The sequence below is a fragment of the Cervus elaphus genome, chromosome 23, assembly GCF_910594005.1.
Source record: "Cervus elaphus chromosome 23, mCerEla1.1, whole genome shotgun sequence".
Taxonomy (NCBI): domain Eukaryota; kingdom Metazoa; phylum Chordata; class Mammalia; order Artiodactyla; family Cervidae; genus Cervus; species Cervus elaphus.
The window spans coordinates 54,609,489-54,633,513 of NC_057837.1; the positions used below are offsets into that span (position 1 = coordinate 54,609,489).

The window sequence follows — 24,025 nt, forward strand, 5'->3', positions numbered from 1 at the left end:
GAACCAGGAAGACCATGTTCTGCCCCCCGCCCCCCGCTATCTCTGCAGCAACCTCAAAGCTTAACATGGTGCCAGCTGGCAGAAGAGAGACCACCCCAGAGCCCAGCCCCATTATCCAGCTGCAGATAGCATGGTTTTGGAGCTGAGGGTCAACAAGCAGATGACAGCCCTCCATCTTCCCATCCCCCTTTATCTTCCTCATCTGACATCAGTGTAACTATTAGCCACCAGCTTGTGGATCCCGCCCCCTCCACCTGCCAGGGCCCTCCTACTAGAACAGCGGGCCAGCAGGGCCCTAACCCGTCAATGTTGACCCCAGCTTCTCCTCGCTAACAGAGAGAAATTTGTGTGCCATGTGTGGCACATTGCGTGGGGAGCATTCACAGAGCTGTGTGGCAAATTTCATGCCGAGTGCCCAGTCCCCAGCCTCCAGGCAGACCCAGCGCAGTGACGTTCCCTGGGTGAGCCACTCAGCCCTGACAATACCCTGAGGTCGCAGTCACTGTCCCCACTTTAAGGATGAGTAAACCTACAGGCAGAAAGCTGGACAGAGCAGGCCAGTGGCATACAGGTGGCTATACAACCCTGTCCTGCAAGACGCAGGTGGGCTCCTGAGCATGAAGCCATTGGCTCTGGAGTCTGGGCCGGGAACAGAAGGCCTGGTACCCCGCAGACTCAAGGTCACTTTGCTGCTGAGGGACGAAAGTGCAGGACTCTGCCTGGGGCTCAAGCTCCAGCATCACCCTGCCTGCCACCCCAGGCAGGTGCCTTCTCCCCTCCGGCCTGCGGTCTTCAGTCGCTGGAGACCAGGTGGCATCAACGGTCATTCTTGGAGCTCCTCGAGGGGCCGCCCAGAACTCTGATGCCGGTTGCCACAGCTCCAGTCCTGCACCTCAGCCCTACCCCCCGCAAAGACACACACCCTGAGAGCGGAAGTGGAGCCTAAAGACAGGCTCGACGGAGGCTGACCACGAATGCCGCAGCCCAGCAAAAGGAATAGAGCTCTGGAGTCCCGGGGCCGCGACTTCCGAGCCGGGGACTCGAACCCGCGGCGACGCCGCCACTCGCCCCGAGTCAGGCCTCGCGGGCCCAGAAGCAGACAGACTCGCGGCTCCTGGCTCCCCAGGGCAGCATGAGAACAGCCTCTAGGACCCAGGGGAGCGCCCCCCCACGCCCCCGCGCTGGCCAATGGGCGGGCGCGATGGCGATATATTTGCATGCGAGCGCGCCCCGGCCAATCGGCGGCGGGCCCGGGCGCGTGCGCGAGCGGGCGGGCGGCGGCCGGCGGGCGGCGGGCTCAGTCGGAGGATGGCCGCAGCTGCGGCGGGTGGAGCGCCGGGCACGTCTCCCGGTCCCGCCGCCCGGGTAGCGCCGCAGGCGCTGCGGAGGCGCGGGGACTCGCGGCGCCGCCAGGCCGCGCTCTTCTTCCTCAACAACATCTCCCTGGACGGGCGGCCCCCGAGCCTGGGCCCCGGGGGCGAAAAGCCCCCGCCGCCGCCGCCACCGCCCGCCGAGACGCGCGAGCCTCCGGCGCCGCCGCCTCCTCCTCCGCCGCCGCCGCCCGCGCCCCCCGCCGGCCTGCCCCTGCCCGGGCCCGGAGGCAGGACCTCAGCGCCCCAGAGCCTGCTCAGCCCCGCTCCCGCGCCCACCGGCTTGGGCCTCGGCCTCGGCCTGGGCCTGGACGGGCAGCGCCAAAGGTGAGTGCGGCCCGGGTCACCTGGAGCCTGGGGGCGGCGGAGTGGCCCGAGGCTGGGTCAGCGCGGGGGTCGGGGTCACCTGGCAGTCACCCAGGGTTCAGGGTTGGGGTCACTGGGCTCCGGGTCAGTGGAGTGGCCCTGGCAGAGCTTGAGGTGGCCTAGGGGCCTGGCAGCCCAGGACATAGGGTCGGAGTGACCTGGGGCCATCAGCTCAGTGGCAGGATGGCGAGGTGGCCGTGGGCTGGCTCAGTGCATAACATGGGGCTGAGGTGACCTACGGAAAACCAGGATCAGCCCGTGACACAGGGCTGAAGTGACCTATCAGCATAGGACTTGGAGATCAGGAGGTGACCCTGGTCCTCTGTGAGCCCCAGACACATGTTGGGGTGTCCTGGGCCCTGTCAGTGAGGGAGAGAGACTTAGGGTTTCCTGGGTCTTGCCAGCCCCAGAAGGGAGTCTTGCCTGGGCCCCTCCCCAGCCTAAGGTGTCAGAGTCAAGGGTCTTCTGGGATCTGTCAACCCCCTTTACATGGATGTTAGGGTTTCCTTGGGCCTTATTGATCCCCAGACTTAAGGGTCATGGTCCTCTTAATCCTGCCACCCCTGAATACAGGGTCAGGGTTCCCTCAACCCTTGCCAGCCCCCAGACACGGAGCCCTGTCCGGTCCAGACACACACACACCCCTCCCCCGCCCATTTTATCAGTTCACTGGACACAGGGACTCACAAACATCCACCATACGTTCCCCTTTGTTCTTTGAACTGGGCAAACCCCGCTGTGGGCCAGGGGTCTTTCCTGCACTGTGACCTCTCCCCAGAGTCTCCCACATCCGGCCAGACTCCCAGCCCACAGCTGCTGGTCTCTGGAGCCCCCCCATCACCCTCTCCTCCTTTGTCCTCTCTGAGCTCAGCGTCCCCGGGCCCATCACATCCCAAGTCGCAGGCATTTCCCCTGCCCCTCACCCATCTCAGAGCCTCCCCAACCCCGAGCCCTGCCCCTCTAGTCTGTGCCCCCTGCCCACACGTGTGGCTGCCGGACACCCCACTTCCTTCCCCCAGAGACCCTTTCACAGGCCCTGGAGGTGTGCAGAGTCCTGCAGCTGGTGCCGCACGTGGGTGGGCCAAGACCTTGAACTCACCGCAGTCCCCTGGTGTCCAGAGGCTCTTCTTACCTGGAGGTCATGACGGCTGCACTGGCTGTCGTTGCCTTGCAGCCCTGGTCCTCAGGCAGTTCCAGGTGATGGGTTCTTCTGAGGGACTTCGGCTGGGAGGTGGAGGCCAGGGTATGGTGCTTGTTGCTAGATTTCTTGACTCTACATTCGGAGTCCTTCTGAGTGGCCCTGAGGCCACTGTCACACTGCGTAGGTAGACTTCAGTAAGAGCTGCATCTGCACAGGCTAAAAAGCCTGATCCTGTCCACAGATGAGCCTCGCCAGGGCTCTGACGGGGGCCGGGGGCTGGTTGGGACAGAGTGGTCTGTTTGTCCCAAAAGTGGCAGTAAGTGTACCATGTACCCAGGGAGATGGGGCTGCTTACCCGACGGGACTGAGAGGAGAAAACACTGTTTTCTTGGTGGAAGTCAGCCCACTTTAAAACAGCCCCAAAGCCTGCTTGTCCTCGGTTGGCAGACTCTCCCACAAAGTGGTCCTGTCTCCTGGAGGCCCTCAACCCAAGGACAGTTCCCTGGTCACACCGGGTCTCCTTCAAGCCACTCTAGGGCAGAGTGGCACGGCTGTCCGCTGTGTGAGGCCCTCCCTCCCACTTGGCCTTCACATCCCCGGTCAGATGTCCTTCCTGCCCTTCAGGCCGTACCTGCCCACGCAGACTCTGCCCTGCCTTGGTTTCTGCTCCCGAGCCCAGGGCCCTGCCCTTGGGTCTGACGGATGGAGGGCCCCTGGGGTGGGCGCTGTCCGTTTCTCTGTGCTCTGGGGGTCCAGAGGCAGGGCCGTGGATAGTCGCTGCTGAGTGTGGGAGGGTGGCTGGCCTAGCGAAGTGGGCTGCCATCTACTGGCTGTGGGCTTCAAGGGACACTTGTTCTGGGCATGGAGAGAGTTCTAGGGTCTTTTCTCAAAGTCTGTGTCATAAGAGGGGTGGTCTGAGCCAGGCTCTGGGAACAGACCTGGTTGGAATTCTGACTTCACCACTCGTGAGCTCTGTGACTTGGAGCAGGTGGAACCGCCTCTCTGAGCCTCAGTTCGCTTCCCTGTGAAATGGGTTTGTGTTAAGTACTACCTGCCAGAGGGGCTGTTGCGAAATCAGATGGATGGCCAGGCTCAGCAAGGGTGGCTTGGCAAGACCAGGGCCAGGGAATGGAGACTTGTTACGTCCAGGTTGTCCAGGGCATGCTCATAGTCTGGTGTGGCTTTTTCGCAGAGCCAGGGAGTGAATCCTCAGAACCCTTATCTTCTTCCCTCGAACTTCAGACTCCCTAGAATTTTCTTTTCATATCAACACCATGGTCACTTAACACTTGGCAGGTTCCGGGCTTCCCCAGCTGGTCAGAAGCGGGCTTTCAGGTGCTCCGCCTGCCCCACCAGGCCACTGTGCCCTCCTCCTCTGCCGCGCGTCGCACTCCCCTCCCCCGTGGAAAGCCTGGCAGCTTCATGCAATAGCAGGGTTCCCTCTGGCAATCTTGTAAAGCCTCATCCCAGCAGGGCTCTTGGCTTCCCTCAGGCTGCGGGCCTCTCCTCTGGAGTGGGAGGGTGGAGGGAGGCAGGAAGGCAGCAGCCCCTCACTTGGCTGGCCTGTTCTGTGCTCAGAATTCGCGGTGCCATTGTCAGCGCTATCCTTGTCTCTGCACCCAGGCACCGGCCAGGTTCAGGGAAAGAGCCCTGAGAACACAGCGGCCTTGATTCCAGTGCCCCTGCTGTGGTCAGGAGGGCAGCAGGTGGAAGAGTCTGGTGGTGGAGGCTGGTGCTCAGAGCTCGTGGGATGCAGCTCCCAGGCCCGCCCGCACCGGCTCTGTGCCTCAGTTTGGCCCCTGTACACTGAGTGCTGTGAGGACTGACTTGATGTGTAAGATGCTTAAAACAAGGAAAGATAAAAGGAGACAACAGTGAAGACAGCGGTGCACGAAACCAGCTGGGCTCAGGTGCTCAGCTTGCTGAGGGGAGAGGCCTCTCCTGCAGGGACCCGAGACCAGCAGGAGGAGCCAGGTCAGAGGCCAAGCAGCCTCTAGGCTCTGGGGTGTGTGCGCTGATTGTGCCCCCAAGGGCCCATGGCATCTGCCGGGCGCCTCCATGGAGACTGCCGCTGGCCCAGGCCCTGTCAGTGAGGTCCCAGGTGTGCAGGAGCCATTGGGCCTCACCTGGGAAATTACCTGAGGAAGACAGCCTGAGAAAGCCACGCGGGACTGCTCCTGGGGCCTCTGAGCCCGCCCGCGGGACGCGATGCACACACCTCCCCAGGGATGGTCCGGTCTCCACTGGGCCGGCTTCGCTGCCTGGCTCAGGTCCTTCCTGCATGTCCACCTCCAGCAGGGCACCGTCTCAGGGCAGGGCAGGTCCTGCCTCATCACCAACTGTGGGTCAGTGCTTACCCAGCCCCTACCTGGGGCATTCCCAGTTGCTGGGCAACAGGCAGGAATGGACAGTCCCTGAGACTCAGTCCCAGGATCACGGGTGATGCCAGGGCTGCTGCCCGTGGGAGGATGAGGGCCACATGAGAGCTGAGCATCCAGTTGAGGGGGATGTAGCCATGGGAGGACCTAGAGAAGGAGGATCCAGATGGAGAGAACAACCCCGGTGAGGGCCCTGAGGCAGGAGAAGGGCTGGCACAGGAGTGGGGGGCAGTGAGGGTGGCCTGGCTAGGGGGGAAGGGCTCCTGGGTGTCCCTGGCTGGGGACTGAGCAAGCTGTGTCAGTGCTAATGGTAGCTCCACACACCAAGATGGGCAGAGCGGGTTGGCAGGACATGTGCTCGTCTGCCCTTCAGCCCTGCAGAGCCACCGCCAGGCCCCCGTGTCCCCTTCCCTGGCTTCCACCAGATCCCTTCTGGAAGCACTTCCGCCTGCAGCCTGCTGTGGGCACGCATGATCTGTCTCACCCCATTCCTAGGCCCAAGGGAGCTCTCGGGACCCCTAGGCTGAGCTTTGAGAGGCGGCGGGCAGACCAGGGCACGCCCAGCCTTTCCTCTCAGCACTACGCCCCACCTCAGGCTCTTCTGGCCTCGGGTGACCCTGCCCAGCACTCAGGTCTGCTTGCAGACCTGCTTCTGGCCCATGGCCTGGGTCCCCTCCCCAAGAACAGAGCCCAGTACCGGGGCAGCCTGGGGTTGCCCCCTGAGGCCCCGCACCCTGGGGCTCTTCTGTCCTCCTCACAGAAGACGTGTGGCGTCCCAACGCTGCTCCCTCGAGTTTCTGGAAGACACAGTGGGATGTCCCTCGGGTCAAAGGTAAGGAGCCCGCCTGTGTCCCCCGCCTGTGTCCCCCACCTCTCTCCTGGGGCCAGGATGGGTCTAGGAGGGGCAGAGTGACCTGCTTTTCACCTGCAGAACCAAACACATATCCGGATCGCCAAGACACAAAGGCCTGAAGAAGACACACTTCATCAAGAACATGCGGCAGTACGACACCAGGAACAGCAGGTGCAGGCGCACGGCCCACCGTGTCCTCCCTCCAGCCCCGTGGGACCTTGTCCTGCCTATGTCAGCAGCCCTGCCTTCCTTCAGCTCAGGAGACTTATCCCCACAGCCCATCCCTTGTCCCCTTGGAAGTGGACCCTCCTTCCCTCCCACCCACCTCCATTCATATTCCCTGAGTGCCAAGGTCCACAGCACGTCCTGGGCGAGGGGCCGCCCAGTAGACTGGTCTTGAATAGAAATGCTGAACGTTGAGAACACAGTGGGGAGAAGGAAACCCAGAGGGCACCTGGCTTCCCTGAGCCGGGCACATAGCCCTCGGAGGCCCTGTGTGGGAGTCGCCTGGTCCCTGGTGCCCCATGTCCCTCACGCCCCACCCTCCTGGCCCTGAGGCCATTGTCTTGACCCTGAGCAACCCCTTCCTGCTGGAGGCCGTGCCCAGGTACCCACCAGGTAGCCCTACTTGGGGAGTGCTGAGTCTTCCCCCTGGTGGCCACAGCTCAGACAGTCCAGAACCCCCAACACTGTCCCCATGACGGGCTCCGTCTGGTGCTTAGAAGCAGGCCCCAGGCCGACTGAGTGCTAGCCTGGCCAGGAAAGGGGTCTCCTACCATCGTCCTCCCTGCTGGACCGGGCTGGGCCAGGCAGAGCTGTGCCCAGAGGGAGGAAAGGCCAGCCTTCCTGCCATGTGCCCCACATAGGGCCCCTCTCGGGCCACTTTGGCTCGGGATGTGGAACTTGGGGCTTCCTGATGCTCTTAGGCTCCTGTCTTCCTGGGATGCCTGGAGACTGGCTCCTTCAACCAGCCAGTCCTCCGGGACATGCCTCTGCTCTCCTGCACAGCCTGTCCTCTCCTGGATGACCTGGCCTCCGGCTTCCACCCTGCCTGCAGTGTTGTGCATCATGTGGAAGGGCCGCACTTACTGAGGGGATGATGCACAACGCCCTTCTTAAACCAGAAAAACTGGCGAAAGCTGGGCAGCCAGACGGACCAACCCTGGCCACTGGGCCCCCTTAGCTGGGCGTCCCCTGACCCCTGGGACAAAGCCCAGTCCTAATCCTGGTGGGAAGGGGTCTCCTGGGAAATGCCAGCTGCCCTGTTCTCACCCGTCCCTCCTGCAGGATTGTGCTGATCTGCGCCAGACGGTCCCTGTGCGCGGCCTTCTCAGTCCTGCCGTATGGAGAAGGCCTGCGAGTCAGGTGAGCGGCTAACCGCCACCCAGCGGGGGCTCCACACTCTCGCAGCTTCACCCAGGGGCCAGCAGACCAGCTTCTGCTGAAACTTCTCAGGGACTCCAAAGGCCCTGTGGGTCCTGGTTCTCTGGGAGATGCTGCTAGACATAGGTACCTGGGACATTCCTGCTCAAGGGTACAGAGGTGGGGGTGCTGCCAGCCTTGGGCTCAGCTCCCAGTCTGCGCGAGGTCGGCAGTGGGGAGTGGCAGCTGTGTACCATCCTATGCGTTGCAGTGACCTGAGAGTGGACAGCCAGAAGCAGAGGCACCCATCTGGCGGCGTTTCTGTGTCTTCCGAGATGGTCTTCCAGTTGGAAGGCGTTGAGCTGGGGGCAGATGGAAAGGTGGGAGCTGGCGCTATACTTGGTGGGGGCACAGGGCTTATGCATGTCTTCCGGGAAAGTAGACTCAAAGATGTGTTTGACTGAAATCCTCTTAAGTGTGAGGTCCCGTGGGAGGAGGCCACACAGCCTGTGCAGATGGTCTGGTGGCCTTGTGGGGCTGGGTGACAAGATCGGCTCTAGTGGTGAGAGTGAGGGGCTCAGGACTCCTGGGCCAGGAGAAGTTCCAGCTGCAGATCCCAGTGAAGGATGGGGCATTCTGGAACCTCCGAGGGAGTGAGCAGCATCAGTCCTAGGCAGTGGGAGCTGTGGTGGCCGGGAGGGAGCTTACTGGACCTCTCGTCTTGGACGGGGCAGCAGGGTTGAACCCAACGCACTGCCTTTCCAGGTTGTATCTTACGCCAAGTTCCTGTACCCCACCAACGCCCTGGTCACGCTCAAGCCAGACAGCCACGGCCCAACGCCTCAGCCCCGCCCCAGTGTGCCCCGCACTCTGCTGGGGTCCCGATGCAAACCCATCCCACCCAGGGCAGCGCCAGTCAGCTCGGAGCTAGGTAGTCAAGGGCCCTGACCAGGGGCAGGGCAGGTGGCCCCGGTGTCACATCCCAGCCCATGGTCCTTAGTCCAGGCTTGGGGAGCAGGCTGGCCATGACCTCTCAGGAGAGTGGGGCCCCCACCAATGGCTCCAGGGGTCCTTCATCATCAGGACACCCTTCCTCCCACCCAGCCCCAGGAGAGAGGACCACACCTGGAGCCCCTGAACCCCACTCTCCTTGTCCCACAATGACACCCTCCACCCAGCTGCTCCCTGGCGCTGACAGGTCCTACCCCAGGCTGGGGTTGGCATAACCGCTGACCCAAGCTCCGGGCTCGTGGTGGGTGAGGGCTGCCCTCTGCCCACAGGGGCCGATGCAGGGGATGCCCTGGAGTACAACCCCAACCTGCTGGATGACCCTCAGTGGCCCTGCGGCAAGCACAAGCGTGTGCTCATCTTCGCGTCCTACATGGTAGGGGCGTCGCCCTGGGGGCGGCTGAGGGGTCAGCACTGAGGGGGCGTGCAGCCGCCTCCCCTGGCCGGGCAGGTGCCCCCAAGCTGCATGGGGATGGTCTTCTCTGCTGCAGACCACGGTGATTGAGTACGTGAAGCCCTCCGACCTCAAGAAGGACATGAACGAGACCTTCCGGGAGAAATTCCCCCACATCAGACTGACACTGAGCAAGATCAGGAGGTGAGGCGGCCTTGGTCGTCCCCAAGTCTGCGGTGTCCCTGTGCCCACAGCCCAGCCAGCTCAGCCCTTCTCTCCCATCCCCCATGGAGTCCTGAGCTTGAGAAACCCAAGGCGTCCCTCCTCAGCCCACCCTCCTGCTGTCCAGCCCGACCAATCCTGGCAGCTCCCTGCCACCTCCTTGGTCAGGCGTCTTATTCCTGCCCGCACCTGTGGGGGGCCCCACACCAGCACCCACAGCCCCTAAGCCGGCCACTGACCATCCCCACCTGATGGGTAGGAGGTCAAGGCCCCACACGAGCCGCCCACACATTCCCCCGGTGCCTTGGCACTGCCCTTCCCTCCCAACACCAGTCCCCTCGCTGCCACAGGAGCACAGGGACCCAGTCCTCTGTGGGGTCCCCTTGTGGACAGTGCGGGTGCTGTGGGCCGAGGAGAGACCAAGACCAGCCTGCCACTGCCCCTCACCACCCCAGCTATGGGCCCTCGTGCTGGGCCGCACCCTCTGGGAGGAAAGGGTGCTTTTCTGGGGCCCAAAGACACGCCCCCCAGCCCCACAGTCTGTGGCTCCATGTAAACCCGCAGTTTGAAACGAGAGATGCGGAACCTGTCCGAGGAGTGTGGCTTGGAGCCCGTGACCGTGTCCATGGCCTATGTGTACTTCGAGAAGCTGGTATTGCAGGGTAAGCTCAACAAGCAGAACCGCAAGCTATGCGCCGGCGCCTGCGTGCTGCTGGCCGCCAAGATCAGCAGCGACCTGCGCAAGAGCGATGTGAAGCAGCTCATCGACGTGAGTACGGGCCGTCCCCGCCCCCAGCCCGGCCCAGACCCGGAGGAGGGGCCCGGCTCAACCCCTCTTTCTTCTTGGATGCAGAAGTTAGAAGAAAGGTTTCGGTTCAACCGACGGGATCTCATCGGCTTTGAGTTCACGGTGCTCGTGGCCTTGGAGCTCGCTCTCTACCTTCCCGAGAACCAGGTGTTACCTCATTACAGACGCCTCACGCAGCAGTTCTAGCTGGCCGGCCTCCTCGGGCACCTTTCCAGGCCGGTGTGTGGACGTGGCCCCTCCACACCCTGGCTTCCATTCCTAAGCACACCACACCGCCACGGTACTTTGAGAGCCCTTCTGCGTTCCTCTGAACAGACCTGGGCTCTGTCAGTGCTTCTTATTTTCCTGTGCCCACGACTGCCCTGGCACCAGGACTTTGGTTTACTGCGCCCAGTGGTGAATCCACCGTGCTTCTCCTCTTTGCGTCACCCAGCCTCCTGCTGCTGTCGGAGCCACCACGCTGGTGTCTCATGGAGGCCTGGGTTTCCAGACCCCACTGCAGATGCTGGGTTGTTGGACTTAACCCATTGGAGCATTAATCTCGGCTATTTGGGGTTTTCGGAGGTGGAGACAGCACTGTGGAACCCTCCACCCCGTCAGCCCAGCTCCCCTCCCAGCCCAGCCCAGCCCAGGTGGGTGTCTGTCCACCTCCCCATATCCACAAGCAGAGTTCTGCATCAGCCTAAGCCAACGAGGACAGACTCCTGGTTAGTTGTGATCTCATTTTTTACTCTCAGACCTCTGTTCTTCCAAGGATCGCGTCACTGTGAAGTCCTGAGGGCCTGGGTGGCACACACCCCAGCTGGCCTCTCCATGGAACCAGTCCGCACCACGCAGGGATGTCTCACCGGAAAACCCCACTTGCCCATGACAGCCAGGACCTTCAGAATGACTGGATTGCTGGTTCTTGGATTTTCCTAAGCAATATTGTGGGGGAAAATGTATTTATTATCATTTAGGATTTGGTTCTGTGGGTCTTTTTCTAAGGGAACAAAAACTAGCTGAGTATGTGATCTGAACCACACCTGATCCTCCGGTGGGGAGGAAGACAGACCACTTCAACCATCTTACTCACAAGGGTAAAGGCTCTGCCTTCTTCCTCCCAGGCAGGAAGTGAAAGCCACCTTGGCCAGAGCAGTGGTCACACCAAGCAGACCCCAAGGGCAGGTCGTTGTCCAGGGCAGGCCTGTGTCCAGCTCGCCCACCTCACCAGGCTACATGTTACCCAGTTCTTCCACTTGCTGCCCCACCATAAACACTGAAGACCTAGGACTGGATCTTCTTCATCAGCCAGCTGCCCTCAGAAAGGACCATGTCGGCTGGGCCATCAAGCTGCTTCCCACTGTTGTCCCAAGAACCTGTCACTGGAGGGGCACCGGGGCAGCCCCACGCTGCATCCTGCCCATGTGGACTGGTCCTTCTGCAGAAGAGATGCCAGCCCTCATCAGCGCATTCTACCACCAGTAGCTCAGCAAGATCCCAGCCCAGGAGGGCACAGGGACCCCAGCAGGGGCACAGGACAGCTGCCCCACCCCACTCACTGCTCTTCCTTGGTCACTCACTTAGGTCCAGGGGGGACTGCAGGATGGAGCTCGAAGCTCAACTCTGTACCCAACCTTATTTATTGAGGAGTGCCTCTTCCCTGTCCTCCCCTCAGAACACCCCCAAACTCTGATGTGCACCAAGGGGGCTTGAAGGATGAAGCTGCTAGGCCCCAGGCAACCCTGGAAGGTGTCAATTGTCTCAAGGACACTCCTGTTACAGGCACCTAAAGGGACCAACTTCCAAAATGTACCTGCTGGTTTACAGTTAGCTTTGAGGAACACATCTTGAGAATTTCCCTACAGATGTTAGAATGGCAGTACAGTGTTTATATAGTGAGAACCAGTCATTCACCAGGCCCTGTAACCTTCCCTTCAGTGTGTTGTGTCCTTGTTAATGTCAAGAGCTGCCACTGTGTGGTACTCAAAGTGAAGCCAGTATTTAAGGCATTAAATGTCAGCCTGAACTGTCACCCCAGACACCTGTGTCCAAGGGCCTGGGGCTACTCCCTCAGTGCCTGGGAGGCACCATAGACTTAATGTGTGCTAAGTGGCTGGCTGACCTCACTGTCAAGTGTCAAGGATCTGTTTGCAAAAAGTAATGTATTTGTGCTTTAAGTAAAAATTTGGTTTTGCAACGCATGTCATAGACTGTCTTTCAGCTATCACCCCCAACACTCCAGAGCCCCCAAGAGCCCACCCACCCCCTCCTCCGGCTGCCAAACACACACAATGAAGCAAATAGGTTTTCACTTTATTTATAACAAATATTCCATATCCGGGATCCTCTTCAGTTAGAAGTTCCTGGAACAAAAAAGGACAACATTAAAACCTGGTTTCTGAAGCATCCTGAGCCCTAATGCCCAAACTCCAGTCCTCTTACTTTGAGACAATGCCGTCGGCCTTGGCCAGCCGGAGAATGGAGTCATCTGATTCACCCTAGGGGAAAAAGCACGTTGGGACCAGCTGCCCTTCTGGCCTGAAATCCCGCCCAGCTGCCCACCGGTTGGACCAAGTGGAGACTAGCTAGCAACAGGCAGACCGTCGCCTCTGCAGAGGGGGACAGGGTTTCAAGGAGGTCCCTGTGACAACTGGAGAGCTCCGAGGTTTTCCAAGGTGAGGGGGCCCCTTTCTTGGATCCTGAGCATCCTATTTCTACCCCCAGGAAGAGGCTGGTAACCAGCACAATCTGATCCAACACGCTCCAATCCATTTCGCCAACAAACCCGCTCAGGCCTCAGCGAGGGGGATGCTATTCCGGTTCAAAAGCCCACCAGGTAAGCGCGGGGCCCCAAGACACACACCATCCTGCGAATGGCCCCGCAGATAGCGTAGGTTTTAAACTGGCCGTTGAACCTGCCTGTCACCTTGTCAACCTAAAAATTGAGAAAAGGAGTCGTAAAGAGGTGCCCAAGCACCTTCGGGTCGAAACCTGAGGTTTGGGAATCAACGTGCAAGTCCGCCCGACCTCGCCCCCTCACCCAGCGGGTAGGCCCTGCGGCCGCCCGGCTCACCTCGGCCACGTTCATCTGGATGGACGCGTGGTCCTTGGCGCCGATGATACGGTTGCTGGCGGAGCTGCGGGGGGAGCGCAGTGAGCAGGGAAATGTAGATCGGGGATGGAGGGGGTTTAGGGGTAGCAGAGAGGGACGCTCACCATTTTCGCGGCACATACAGGTCCACGAACTCACCGGCGTCGTTCTGCATGTTGAGCGAGCGTCTGCGGGACCCCAAGGCGGATTCGTAAGGGCGAACTGTGTCCGCGCGCCCCTCCCCACCCAGCCCCGACCACCGCGCGCCTGGGTATCTTACCGTCCCGATCCCGGGCCCAGCGCCGTACCCCCACCCCCCGACCCCGGACCCTAAAGCCGTTCTCCTGCACTGATCCCAGACCCCATGCCACCCTCCCTCCCGACCTCGGGCCCCGCGCCGTCCCCCTTGCCAGTACGCCAGCCTCGCAGCCCACCTGATGGCACCACGATGAGTGCGAGCGCAGAAAGGAAGCGCCGCTTCCCCCGGCAGCGCTATTGGCGGACGGGGCGGGGCCGCGACGAGTACTTCCGGGTCCTGCGCCGCCGCGAGTTTGCGCAGAGAGAGAGAGCGCGCGCGCCCTCGCGGTCCGCCGCTATGACGCATTTCCGCTTCCGGTGGGCGGAAACCTGGCGTCCCAGGGATCTGGGCGGGCGGCTGGTGCAAACTTGCTAGACCGCAGGTTGGCGCGTTTTCGCAGCGGTGGTTTTCGCCCCTGTGGGCGCTTCCCGCCGCCGGGATCGCCGGGCCAGAGTCCTCCCAAGCAGGACCCGACCCGGGTGGGAGGGCGGGAGCGCTGACACGAGCCGGGTTGTCAGCACGTGGGAGCTGCAGACTGCCCCGGGGGTCTTAGCCCAGGGCCAAACCAAGGACCGCGAAGATGGACACAGAACGAGCGCCGCTGGTTATAAGAGCAAGAGCGAGCCCTGGGTTCCTGAGGGAGGAGTGGCAGGGCTGGGGTGACGGGCTCCTCCCCAAAGTGGAACTTAACTGCCCCAGAAACAGGGGTCTGAGCTAGAAAGGAGCTCGGCCACGCCTCGTGGCGGAACCAGGTCAAACCCGCACAGCGGGTGCTCAGCACTATCCGGGGCCTGCCCAGGACCCTTCCGCCACATCAGTCCCACTCCATCCTCCCCAGAGCAGTCTATGCCAGGCCCGTCCCTGGTGCGAGGGTCTGTTAATGAAGAAAATAGAAAAACTCCAGGCTGCAGAGCTAACTCCAGAGCCCCCCGTCCCGCAATCCTGGGATTTTGCCCCGCCGTTTCAGCTGAAACACCCCCTTGAGACTTCATCTTTCAGATGAGAGAGAGGGCCCCTCGGGGGTGGACTCCAGAGCTTGTACACCCCTCCGCCCCAGCTGCCCAGGGCCGAGCCCGGCAGTGGAGCCTCCAAAATCCCGATGCCTCTTACTCGGCAAATCCTCCCGGTCCTCCAAGATTGGGCTCCCACCTCACTTCCCCCACTCAAGTCTCCGTGAGGTCACACAGGTGAGGGCTCTCCCAGGGCTGTGTCTGCTCACCTTGTGGCGACTGCAAATGATCCTGGTCGGCCTGGCCTCAAGGTTCCCCATTTGAGTCACTGCCAACTTCTGTACAGGTCCGGGAGGATTTAATGTCTGGGCCTGGTCAGGGCTGAGGCTACTCATACCTGGAAACCAGTGTTCAAGTGGGCAGTGTGTTTGCTGTTGCTTCCACTGGGCTCTGGCAGCTGGGCCTCAGGTCACTGAGGCCCGCGCCCTGTAGGAAGGTCATCATTCCCTGTTGGTTTCAGCTGGAGAGATGTGTGCCCTTTCCAGGACCCCCAGCACATGCACGGACATCACGTGTTTATGTTTGTGGTTGTATTATGGACCAGGGTTCTTGTCGTCCCTACATGCGTGTGTGCTAAGTTGCTTCGGACTCTGCGACTGCATGGACTGTAACCCTCCAGGCTCCTCTATCCATGGAATTCTCCAGGCAAGAATACTGGAGTGGGTTGCCTCCTCCAGGGAATCTTCCCAACTGAAGGATCAAACCTGGATCTCCTGCATTGGCAGGTGGATTCTTTACCACTAGCATCATCTGGGAAGCCTTTCTTGTCCTCCCTAGTCAATAGAAATTGATATGAGATGAGATAAGAAATTCAGGCAAGGCTTTATCAGGGTTCCTGCTGCAGTAGGAGGGAGTGAAAACAAGTAATAGGTTCCCTGGTTCGCTCCATTATATGGGATGAGGGTAGGAGTGGGTCCAGGGATTGGGCTGGAGGGTAGTTTGCCCATCTCTGGTGATTTTGAATGCAAGGGACATGTGCTGGTATCCTGCTTTTGCTCCCAGCTCTTTAGAAAGGTCAGCTGGATTTTTAATCTCTTTGTGTCTTATCCATAGTTTGCTTTACCTGCACATGTAACAAAATCCACTCACACCCATTAGAATGACTACAATGAATTTGAAAAAAAAAATAAGTGTTGAGGCTGTGGAGAAATTGAAATCCTGTGCATTGTTGGTAGGAAGGTAAAATGGTACAGCTGCTGTGGAAAACAGTATAGTGGTTCTTCAAAAACGTAAAAATAGAACTGCCATCTGATCCAACAGTTCCACCTCTAGGTTACTTAACCGAAAGAAGGCGGTGTCTTGAAGAGATTTGTGCAGCCGTGTTCACAGCAGTATTATTCACAATAGTCTGTGATGGAAGCAACCCACGTGTCTATGGGTGGGTGACGGGATAAGCCGGATATGGTCTGTGCACACAGTGCAATGTTGTTCATCTTTCAAAAGGAGGGAAATTGTGACAAGCATATGGATGAAACTTGAGAAGTTGTGCTAAGTAAAATAAGCCAGTCACAAACAAGTACAGTGTAATTCCAGTTACACAAGGTGCCTAGAGGAGTCGAATAACAGCGGCCAGGGGCTGGGGGTGGGGGTTAGTGTCTAATGGGTGTAGAGCTCCATTCTACAAGGTGAGAAAGTTGTAGAGATGGATGGTGGTGATTGCTGCATAACATTATGAGTGTATTTAATACCACTGAACTGCACGCTTAATGGTCAAGGCAGTAAGTTTTATTTATATATATTTTATCACAATAAAAAAACATTTTAAATACTATAAGACACGCATGGACACAGAGAAGACAACACTGTCTCTTCCTGGTGGGGCCAGAGTTCCTCAGGCCAAGTTCTACAAAAGGAAGCTCTGACCCCACCCTCTGGCAGTGAAATCTGTATGAGCCCCTCTTTAAGAAACTGTTTAAATAAATTTTAAAAATAAGAAGAAACCCTGCTGTCCCAGGTCCCACAGACAGAGGATCGAGTGGTCCCTGAAGGGAGCCAGTTGGGCCTTCCATCAGCAGTGCTCCTGTCATCTGAAGTCAGGGCTGGGGTAGGGGGCAGCTGCTCAGGCTGGAGGCTGCGGGAGGTCCGGAACTGAGGAGAGGTGTCCCCGCTTGTACTCTCCTCAGCAGCCACTATGGGGCGCCCAAGAGCTGCATCTAGCCCTGCCGGCATCGCTGGGCGGGGCTCAAGGACAGGCTCATCAGTCACTTTCCTGCTGGCCTAGGGGGCTGGCCACCTCCCTCAGACCTCTGGCCCCCAGCCAAGGGGTGACTTGTTTACTGAGCTTCCTATGGGGTCTCCAGGTTGGGAAAGGGCTGGAGGCTGGGTGGGATGAAGGGGTTGGGGGCTGGAGGACCTGGCACTTGTAGATACTGTCCTCCTGGGGCAGCCCCCAGGGGCTTAGAGCAGCAGCTGTTGAGCAGGGTGGTCCCCATCAGGATCCCTGAGTACCTCCAGGCCTGCAGAACCTACACCTCTTCCTGCCCCCTGCACCCCCAAGTGCTCTAGATCACCCCGCCTTGCAGTATCACATCAGGAAGACAGGCTGACCTTGCCCCCTCTTCCTGCCTCTTAACTGTGTGGCCAGTCACTTAGCTGTCTCTCCTCCTGGCTGTAAAGTGGGAACAGTGGTAAGAGCACCACCCTGAAGGGTTAACACATCTGGGGAGCTCAGAGTGGACACAGCAGTCAGGGTCCTCAGCAGCCCCACTGTCTCCACTAGCATCACTGTCACCCTCATCACCACCGTCACCATCATTATTTGGGTGGTTATGCCATGACCCCGGGTCTACACGGCTGTAGAGCTGACTCCTGGGTCAACTTGAAGCCGCACTATCACCACCCACATCTCACACAGGACCTCATTTAGGCTGCCCAGGAGGGTGCTGGTGGCCAGAGATGTTGGCCAGTGTCTGCGTCCAGCATCCACTGCCCATTCGCCTGCACTGTCCTGGGGCCCAGCTCATGGCAGGTAAGCGGGGCTCTGATGCATGGGATATAGCCTTCCCAGGCAAGGGGCTGAGGGGCTCCTCCCGGAGAAGCTGTGTCTGGGCTGGGTGGGGCTTGGGCAGCCTGACATGCATTGTGTGTGGAGGGGAACCAGCCCCGAAACCAGGAAACCCTCCTTCCGGGCCTGGACGCGGGCCCAGGGTGAGATACAGGTCAGGGCCAAGGGACAGGATTCTCCCCGTGCAGACCTAGCCAGGAGCTGCAGCCACAAGCTCCTCTTGCCTGCCCTGGTTCCCTGGGAGAAGGTCCAGCTCTGAACACAGACCTGCCTCAGAGGTACTCCAGCAGTCCCTGGTGCCACCGCCTCCAGCCACAACTCCAAACCATCCTCCGGTCTCAAGGAAACAGGCGGTTCTGTCTGACTAAGTCTCCCCAGTCTCTGTGAGTTCAAGGGAGGTCCCAGCAGCTGTGCAGCCCCAGCACGTAGGTCTGACCTCAGTGACCTGGGGTGTGGGGCCTTAGGCACCAGTGCTCACAGGCCATCAGGGCTAGGAGCCTGAGAGCATCCAGCTGGTCACCCTTTCTGCTCTATTTTATTTTGTCATTTTATCATTTATTGTTGTTCAGTCGCTCAGTCCTGTCTGACTCTTTGCGAGTCCATGGACTGTAGCATGCCAGGCTTCTCTGTCTTTTACTGTCTTCCAGTGTGTGTATGTGTTAGCCGCTCAGAGTGTCTGACTCTTTGCAACCCTAGGAACTGTAGCCCACCAGGCTCCTCTGTCCATGAAATTCTACAGGCAAGAATACTGGAGTGAGTTGCCATTTCTTTATCCAGGGGATCTTCCCAATCTGAGGATCAAACCTGGGTCTCCTGCATTGCAGATGGATTCTTCATCATCTGAGCCACCAGGGAAGCCCAGATTTTACTCAAACTATTCTGTGTTAGACTTTTTCATTGAGATATAACCCACACGTGGTGATAAGGAGCACAGACCCTAAGTGCCCCCCACCCCCCTGATTTTTACATCTGCGTTCACCCACGCAGGCAGTGTGTGCTACACACTGCTGGCATTGGGGCAGCATCTGGATGGGCCTCTCCCCTCCCCACCTGGCTCCCAGGAGGCCTTCATGGACTTCTTCCCCAGTTACATGTACAGACATTCTGGAGGTGGGGTGGGGGCCTAAGCTGGGCACCTGGATCCCCACTGACACCCAACAGAGAGCACTATGAGGTCAGAGACACCCAGGAATGTCTCGTCTTCTTGCTCCACCCCTCCCTCGGGGCCGGGCCACAAGGGCTGAGCCAAGGGACAGGAATGGAGGCACTTCCACCCTAGGCATGCACGCGGCAGCCAGCTGGCTCATCCCAGTGGACACGCCACAGGCTCACCACACTGGCCAGAGGCCAAGACATTCCAGCCAAACTGGGTGGAGTTTCAGGTTCAAAGCAAGAAGGCTGCAAGGCCCACCTTTACTCCTGGGCCAGGCCCGCCAGGGGGACACCAGGTTCTATCCCCAGGCTGACCTCTGACCCCACCCAGGTGGCCCCATGTCCACCCTGAGAGGATGTGCAATTATGAGCCCACTGTACAGAGAAAAAAACCGAGGCCGAGGGAGAGGAAGTGGCTCCCCCAGAGTTACAGAGCCAGGGCACAGGGCAGGGCTTGGCCCAGCTTGGGGCTCTGGGGGTGGGGGGTGGAATGTAGTGCAGCCAGAACAGGGCCTTGGACAGGAGGAGAGGAATCCCCCAACACTGCCCCATGTCCAAGCCCAAAGCTGAGCCCTAAGGAGGGTTAACTCCGAAGCAGAGTGTGGGGGTCCCTCACCTGCCCGCTGGGGACACCCAGCTGGGGACCTGGAATGGACTAGAGAGGAAGGCCCTCCCTTGGGCCCCTGGTGGTGATGATCTGCTTACAGGGCCCATCCTCTGAGCTCCAGGCAGTGAGTGTGTCGGCAGCTGCTGGAACGTGCCCAGAGGCAGAGGTTTGCTGGGCCTGGAGAGTGCAGGTGGAGGGTGAGGGGGAGCCCAAATTCCTGCCCCAGTGAGGAGCCTAGCCCAGGCTTGTCTCACTCTGCCCATCCCCAGCTCTCCCCTCCCTGCCCAGCTCTGCAAGTCCTCTGAGGCCCCAGGATGTCCAGCAGGGCCCAGCCAGGAGGTGCCTCTGCCCCCACCCACCATGACCTCATGCAGGTGACTGGGCAGATGGCTGTCCTGTGGCCCCAGGTGAGTCCTGGGCCCGGCAGCGTCCCCAGGGAGCCCCTGGCCCGGTTGTTGTTCACTCACTAAGTCGTGTTTGACCCTTTGCCACCCCATGGACTGCAGCACTCAGCTTCCCTGTCCTTCACTGTCTCCCGGAGCTTGCTCAAACTCATATCCACTGAGTCAGTGATGCTATCCAACTATCTCATCTTCTGTCGTCCCCTTCTTCTCCTGCCTTCAATCTTTCCCAGCATGAGGGTCTTTTCCAATGAGTCATCTCTTCATGTCATTGCATCAGGTGGCCAAAGTACTGGAGCTTCAGCTTCAGCATCTGTCCTTCCAGTGAATATTTGGGGTTAATTTCCTTTAGGATGGACTGGTTTGATCTTGCTGTTCAGGAGACTCTCAAGGGTCTTCTTCAGCACCACAGTTTGAAAGCATCAGTTGTCCTGGAGAAGAGGACAATAAGCCTCTCATCTCAGGAAGGTCTGGGGCAGTGGGTCTCACCTGGGGACGTTCCTTCCCCACCCTGCCCAGGATACACAGCAGTACTGGCTGTCCTGCCTGGGAGAGGGGAGGGCGCTATGGCCACAATTGGGTAGTGACCAGGGATGCTGCTCGAAACCCCACAGCACCCAGATGGCCCACAGGGAGGCATCCAGCCCAGAACACCAGTGGGGCCTGGTCTAGGACTTTGAAGGGCAATGGTCTCTCCGAAGGGGCCATAGGTCAGGTGGTCAGGGAAGGCCTCTCTGAGGAGGGGACATTGTAAAGCAGGGACCAGCCTTGGAAGGTGCCACCCCTTCCCACTGGTCACCCTAGTCACAGCAGCCTGTGGAGAGGAGGGCCAGGGGCTCACTCAGTGGTGGGGGTGGGGAGAAGCAGGCCAGGATCTGATGCCAGGCCTGGGGAATTCCAGAAGGCGGAGGGAGGCCTCTCACCACCCCTCCTCCCGGGCTTCTGGCTCCCAGTAGCCCAGGCCACATTCCTCCCCCGGGGTGGGCAGGTGATGGGAGCTCTGAGCATTCCAGTGGAGATGCTGGAGGCCTGAAGGCTGCTGGCACCAGCCTCCCATGGGGCCCAGGTAACCTCTTGAGGCTCTGCCCCCACTCAGCTTCCTGGGGCTGGGGCCACAGGCCTCACTGAGGACGCGTGGGGTCAGGTGTACCAGAGAGATGTGAACATAGGTCCAGCCAGGAGCAAGCCCGCAGGATAGGGACTGAGCACCTTGCAGATAAGGGCAGGACTTACCAGCCCGGCAGCCTCCTGACTCCTGAACAAAAGGCTGGGTTGCACAGAGCCTCAGAATCATGGTGCTAGCAACAGGCAGAGTCCACAGAACCCTCTGATGCCCTGTCTCCTGTCTCTAAGACAGACTTTTGTGACCATCAGACCAGGCGCCTGCCAAGCCACCAGCACACAGAAAGGGCTGCTCCCTAAAGCCCCGCTAGGTGAGCGGCACAGACGTGGTGCTGAAGGGCTAGGGCCAAAGATGAGGTGAGAAAACAGAATCGGTCCCATTGGCTCTGCGAGCCCAGAGAGGTCGTGCCTCTGACCTGAGGTCACACAGCAAGCCCCGGATGGAGCATAGAGGCCACAGGAGACCAGGCTCCCAAGGAGGGGTGAATCTCAATTCCCACCCACTGGGGAGGCCAGGCACAGACTCCCAGAACCACCCCCCACCCCGAGATGAAGATGGGCTCCCAGGCCACCAGCGCCATGCCTGGCACGAGCCTTCCAAGTCTCGAATGTTTACATTCCTGTAGGAAATACCTCCCCAGAAGAGCCCAGGATGAATGTTCTGTAAATGTTGAAACTTGAGGCAAACAGAGGCCTGAGCTGAGCCCACCCACCACCCTACCTCTCCGTGCGACAGAGGCCCCGCGCGGGTCCTGGAGGGGACCTCCTGTGCTGCCGCCAGGACAGAGCCCTGGGCGGGCAGATGGGGGTCCAACCGTGGGTTCCTGTATGCCCCCCATCCCTTCCATGGTCTCAAGCCCCCTTTTGTGAAGTTGGGGTGACAGGAGATGGGCTTGGTTGGGGTGTCACTTGCACTTGAAGCCCTGGTGGCCCTGGGGGAGCCCCAGTACTTGGGGGGTTTCACAGTCAGGCCCTGAGGTGTGAGCCATAGGCTGACCTGCGTGTGACCAAGGGCCCCGTGTGCGCTCAAGACAGGGTGAGTCAGTCAGGGTGAGTCAGTCTGCTGTTTACGGTTGAGTGTCTTGGTTCCCTGCAGCCCTAAACACAAACCTGCACCTCTGCCATGCTCACGGGATGCACGGGACCAGCTGGCAAGCATGGGGGCTGTGTGGCTGTGGGTGGTCCGGCACCCAGAGGTGACTCAGCCTCCGCCATCTCCGTCTTTCGGCACCCACTAAGCCGCGCCTCCCCATCCACACCTGGGAGAGGCCAGTGGCCCAGGTGCACCCCAGCTGCCAGCCCCCTGGTTCCAGCAGCTTCTTCAAAGAGCCTGCCTCCCAGGCTCAGTGGTGTGGCAGGTGTGGACCTGCCGGGCACCCGAGCGCCTGGACCACCTCCCTCCTGCTCACCCGCTAATGGCATCTGGGCTGGTTCCCCCTTTCAACTGTTAGAGAAAGTGCCGCCACAAACATTCGTGGAGGAGATTCACATGGACCCACCCCTGGGAGTGGAGGTGTGGACCCACGGGGACACTGTTTCACCTTTCAGGAAGCACAAGACTGTTCCACACCCACACCATCTGCATCCCCACCAGCAGTGTGGGTGCTCCAACTCCCCAAATCCTTGCCCACACTTGTTGCTGTCGGTGTTTTTACTATGCACTGTGGCCTTCAGGCTGCGCGAGAGGAACAGGGGCCTGGGCACCAAGCCCTCACCCCTCTGACCTGCCTGTCCCTATCCCAGGCCTCCAGGCCAATGTGAAGGCAATGGGGCACAGGTGTCCCAGCGTCCAGCCATGACTGACCAGCACCAGCTCAGCACAGGACTCAGGACACTAAATAACAAAATAATAAGGTGAAATGTAATAAAATACTACATAGTTGTTGGAGGAAGAAAGGGGGAATGTACCCTGGAGCTGGGGTCTGTAGGGTGAGCCGAGAACTGGGTGGAAGATTTCTGGTGGAAGGTGTGGTTTGTGCAAAGGTCCTGTGGTGCAAGGGAGCACTTAGCATTTGTACGGAGGCCAGTGAGGCTGGAACACTGAGGGCTCTGAGGTGGTGAGGGGCTGCTCAACGACCTTGGAGGCTGTGGGGGGTCTGAAGACAGGAGCAACAGGGCAACCTGCCTCTTAAAAGTCACCTGAGGTTACAGGCAGAGGAGGACCCCTTGTTACAGTCACAGCCAGGGGCCTCAGGGTGGGTGAGTTGCAGCCCCTGGGCAGCATTCAAGTCAGGGCTCCCAAGAGCTGTGCCCGGCCCCTCCTGGGAGGAGATGTCACGGGTTTCTGTCAGCCCAGGGCACGTGCCCATCTGGACTGCAGAGGACGGACTGGCTAAGTGCTGCCCCGGGCCTCCTCCCCTTCCCTGGCCTGGGCAGCCAGGCAGCCCTTGCCCAGAGCATATCCTGGATGGACAGACAGCTGTCGACCCCTCAATGTGTTGTCTCAGGCCCCCTTCCTGGGTCACAGCACTGCCCGAGACTTAGCTTTCCCCAAGAGCCTGCAGGCAAGATGCAGGCCCATGGCAGGGGCTGGCCCCCACACCATCCTCGTCTTTCTTTCATATGGGGAGACATAGGGGGTGGCCTGGGCCGGCCCTGCCCGCTCTGCTCACCTGGTGAGCAGGGTGACAAGAGCCCCTGCCTCCACCGCTGGCCCAGGAATGGCTGCACCGAGCAGTGTGGGCCCTGTCACCACTTGTCCTTCCCGGCCCATGGTCTGGGGCCTCCCCTGGCCGCAGCCCCAATGTGCAGGCAGTGGACTCTGGTCCCCCCTGGAAAGGTGGACTCCACCTCGACTTGCTGTGTCCCAGGGCCATGTGACAGCTCAGGGGCCCAGGGGAGCTGCGTCCTCATCGGCTGGCCCACTCCCCAGCCCTGCCGGCAAGGGCCACCAGGCGCCCACGGCCAGAGCTTCCAGGTGGCAGACAGGCCAGTGGGCAGGAGGAGCCTCTGTCACCACTGCTGCTGCTGATCTTTGGGGGAGGGGCTAGGGCTGCCCAGAGTAGGGGAGCTCAGCAGAAGGAGGGCAGCAGGTGGGAGGAAGAGGGACACCAAGAGACACAGAGAAAAGGAGAGACAGACAGACAGAGGCAGGGAGACAGAGGCAGAGAGAGAGGGTAGCCAGAGTGAGAAACCCAGAGAAGGAGAGAGAGAGGTGGGGGTGATGGAGGGAGGGATGATGGGCTGGGAGGGGGGCGGGGAGGCTGGGCAGGGAGGTTGAATCCCAGCAGGTGTCCAGATGTGGCGTGGGGACCCCGGTGCCACTCTGGGAAGGGCACTGATGCCAGGCTGGGCCTGCCCAGGGAAGGAGGCAACTTGCTGAGGGCCAGTGACCTGGGGCTGCAGGCCCCAGGCTGTCTCAGGCTGTACCTGGTATAGTTCGGGTGGTACTGGGGCGGGTGGGGCAGCTGGCCTCGAATCTTGCAGCTCTTGCCAGGATGGCAGACCCCCAGAGTT

General features: G+C 60.0%; 2 protein-coding genes across 2 annotated transcripts; one reads left to right on the top strand and one right to left on the bottom strand.

The window, feature by feature from the left end:
• Positions 1 to 1,255: 1,255 nt before the first annotated feature.
• CABLES2 (Cdk5 and Abl enzyme substrate 2) lies at positions 1,256 to 12,081 on the top strand. Its single transcript, XM_043884039.1, has 10 exons — positions 1,256 to 1,697; positions 6,016 to 6,087; positions 6,187 to 6,279; positions 7,396 to 7,473; positions 7,742 to 7,850; positions 8,236 to 8,401; positions 8,751 to 8,854; positions 8,970 to 9,076; positions 9,659 to 9,863; positions 9,948 to 12,081. Exons 1-10 carry the CDS (start codon positions 1,309 to 1,311, stop codon positions 10,086 to 10,088), a joined length of 1,464 nt encoding a protein of 487 aa, XP_043739974.1. The 5' UTR covers positions 1,256 to 1,308; the 3' UTR covers positions 10,089 to 12,081.
• A 95-nt stretch (positions 12,082 to 12,176) lies between these two features.
• Positions 12,177 to 13,506, bottom strand: RPS21 (ribosomal protein S21). Its single transcript, XM_043884040.1, has 6 exons — positions 13,410 to 13,506; positions 13,101 to 13,163; positions 12,958 to 13,021; positions 12,748 to 12,819; positions 12,327 to 12,382; positions 12,177 to 12,247 (listed from the first exon to the last, which is right to left on the bottom strand). Exons 2-6 carry the CDS (start codon positions 13,148 to 13,150, stop codon positions 12,238 to 12,240), a joined length of 252 nt encoding a protein of 83 aa, XP_043739975.1. The 5' UTR covers positions 13,151 to 13,163; positions 13,410 to 13,506; the 3' UTR covers positions 12,177 to 12,237.
• Positions 13,507 to 24,025: the final 10,519 nt, after the last annotated feature.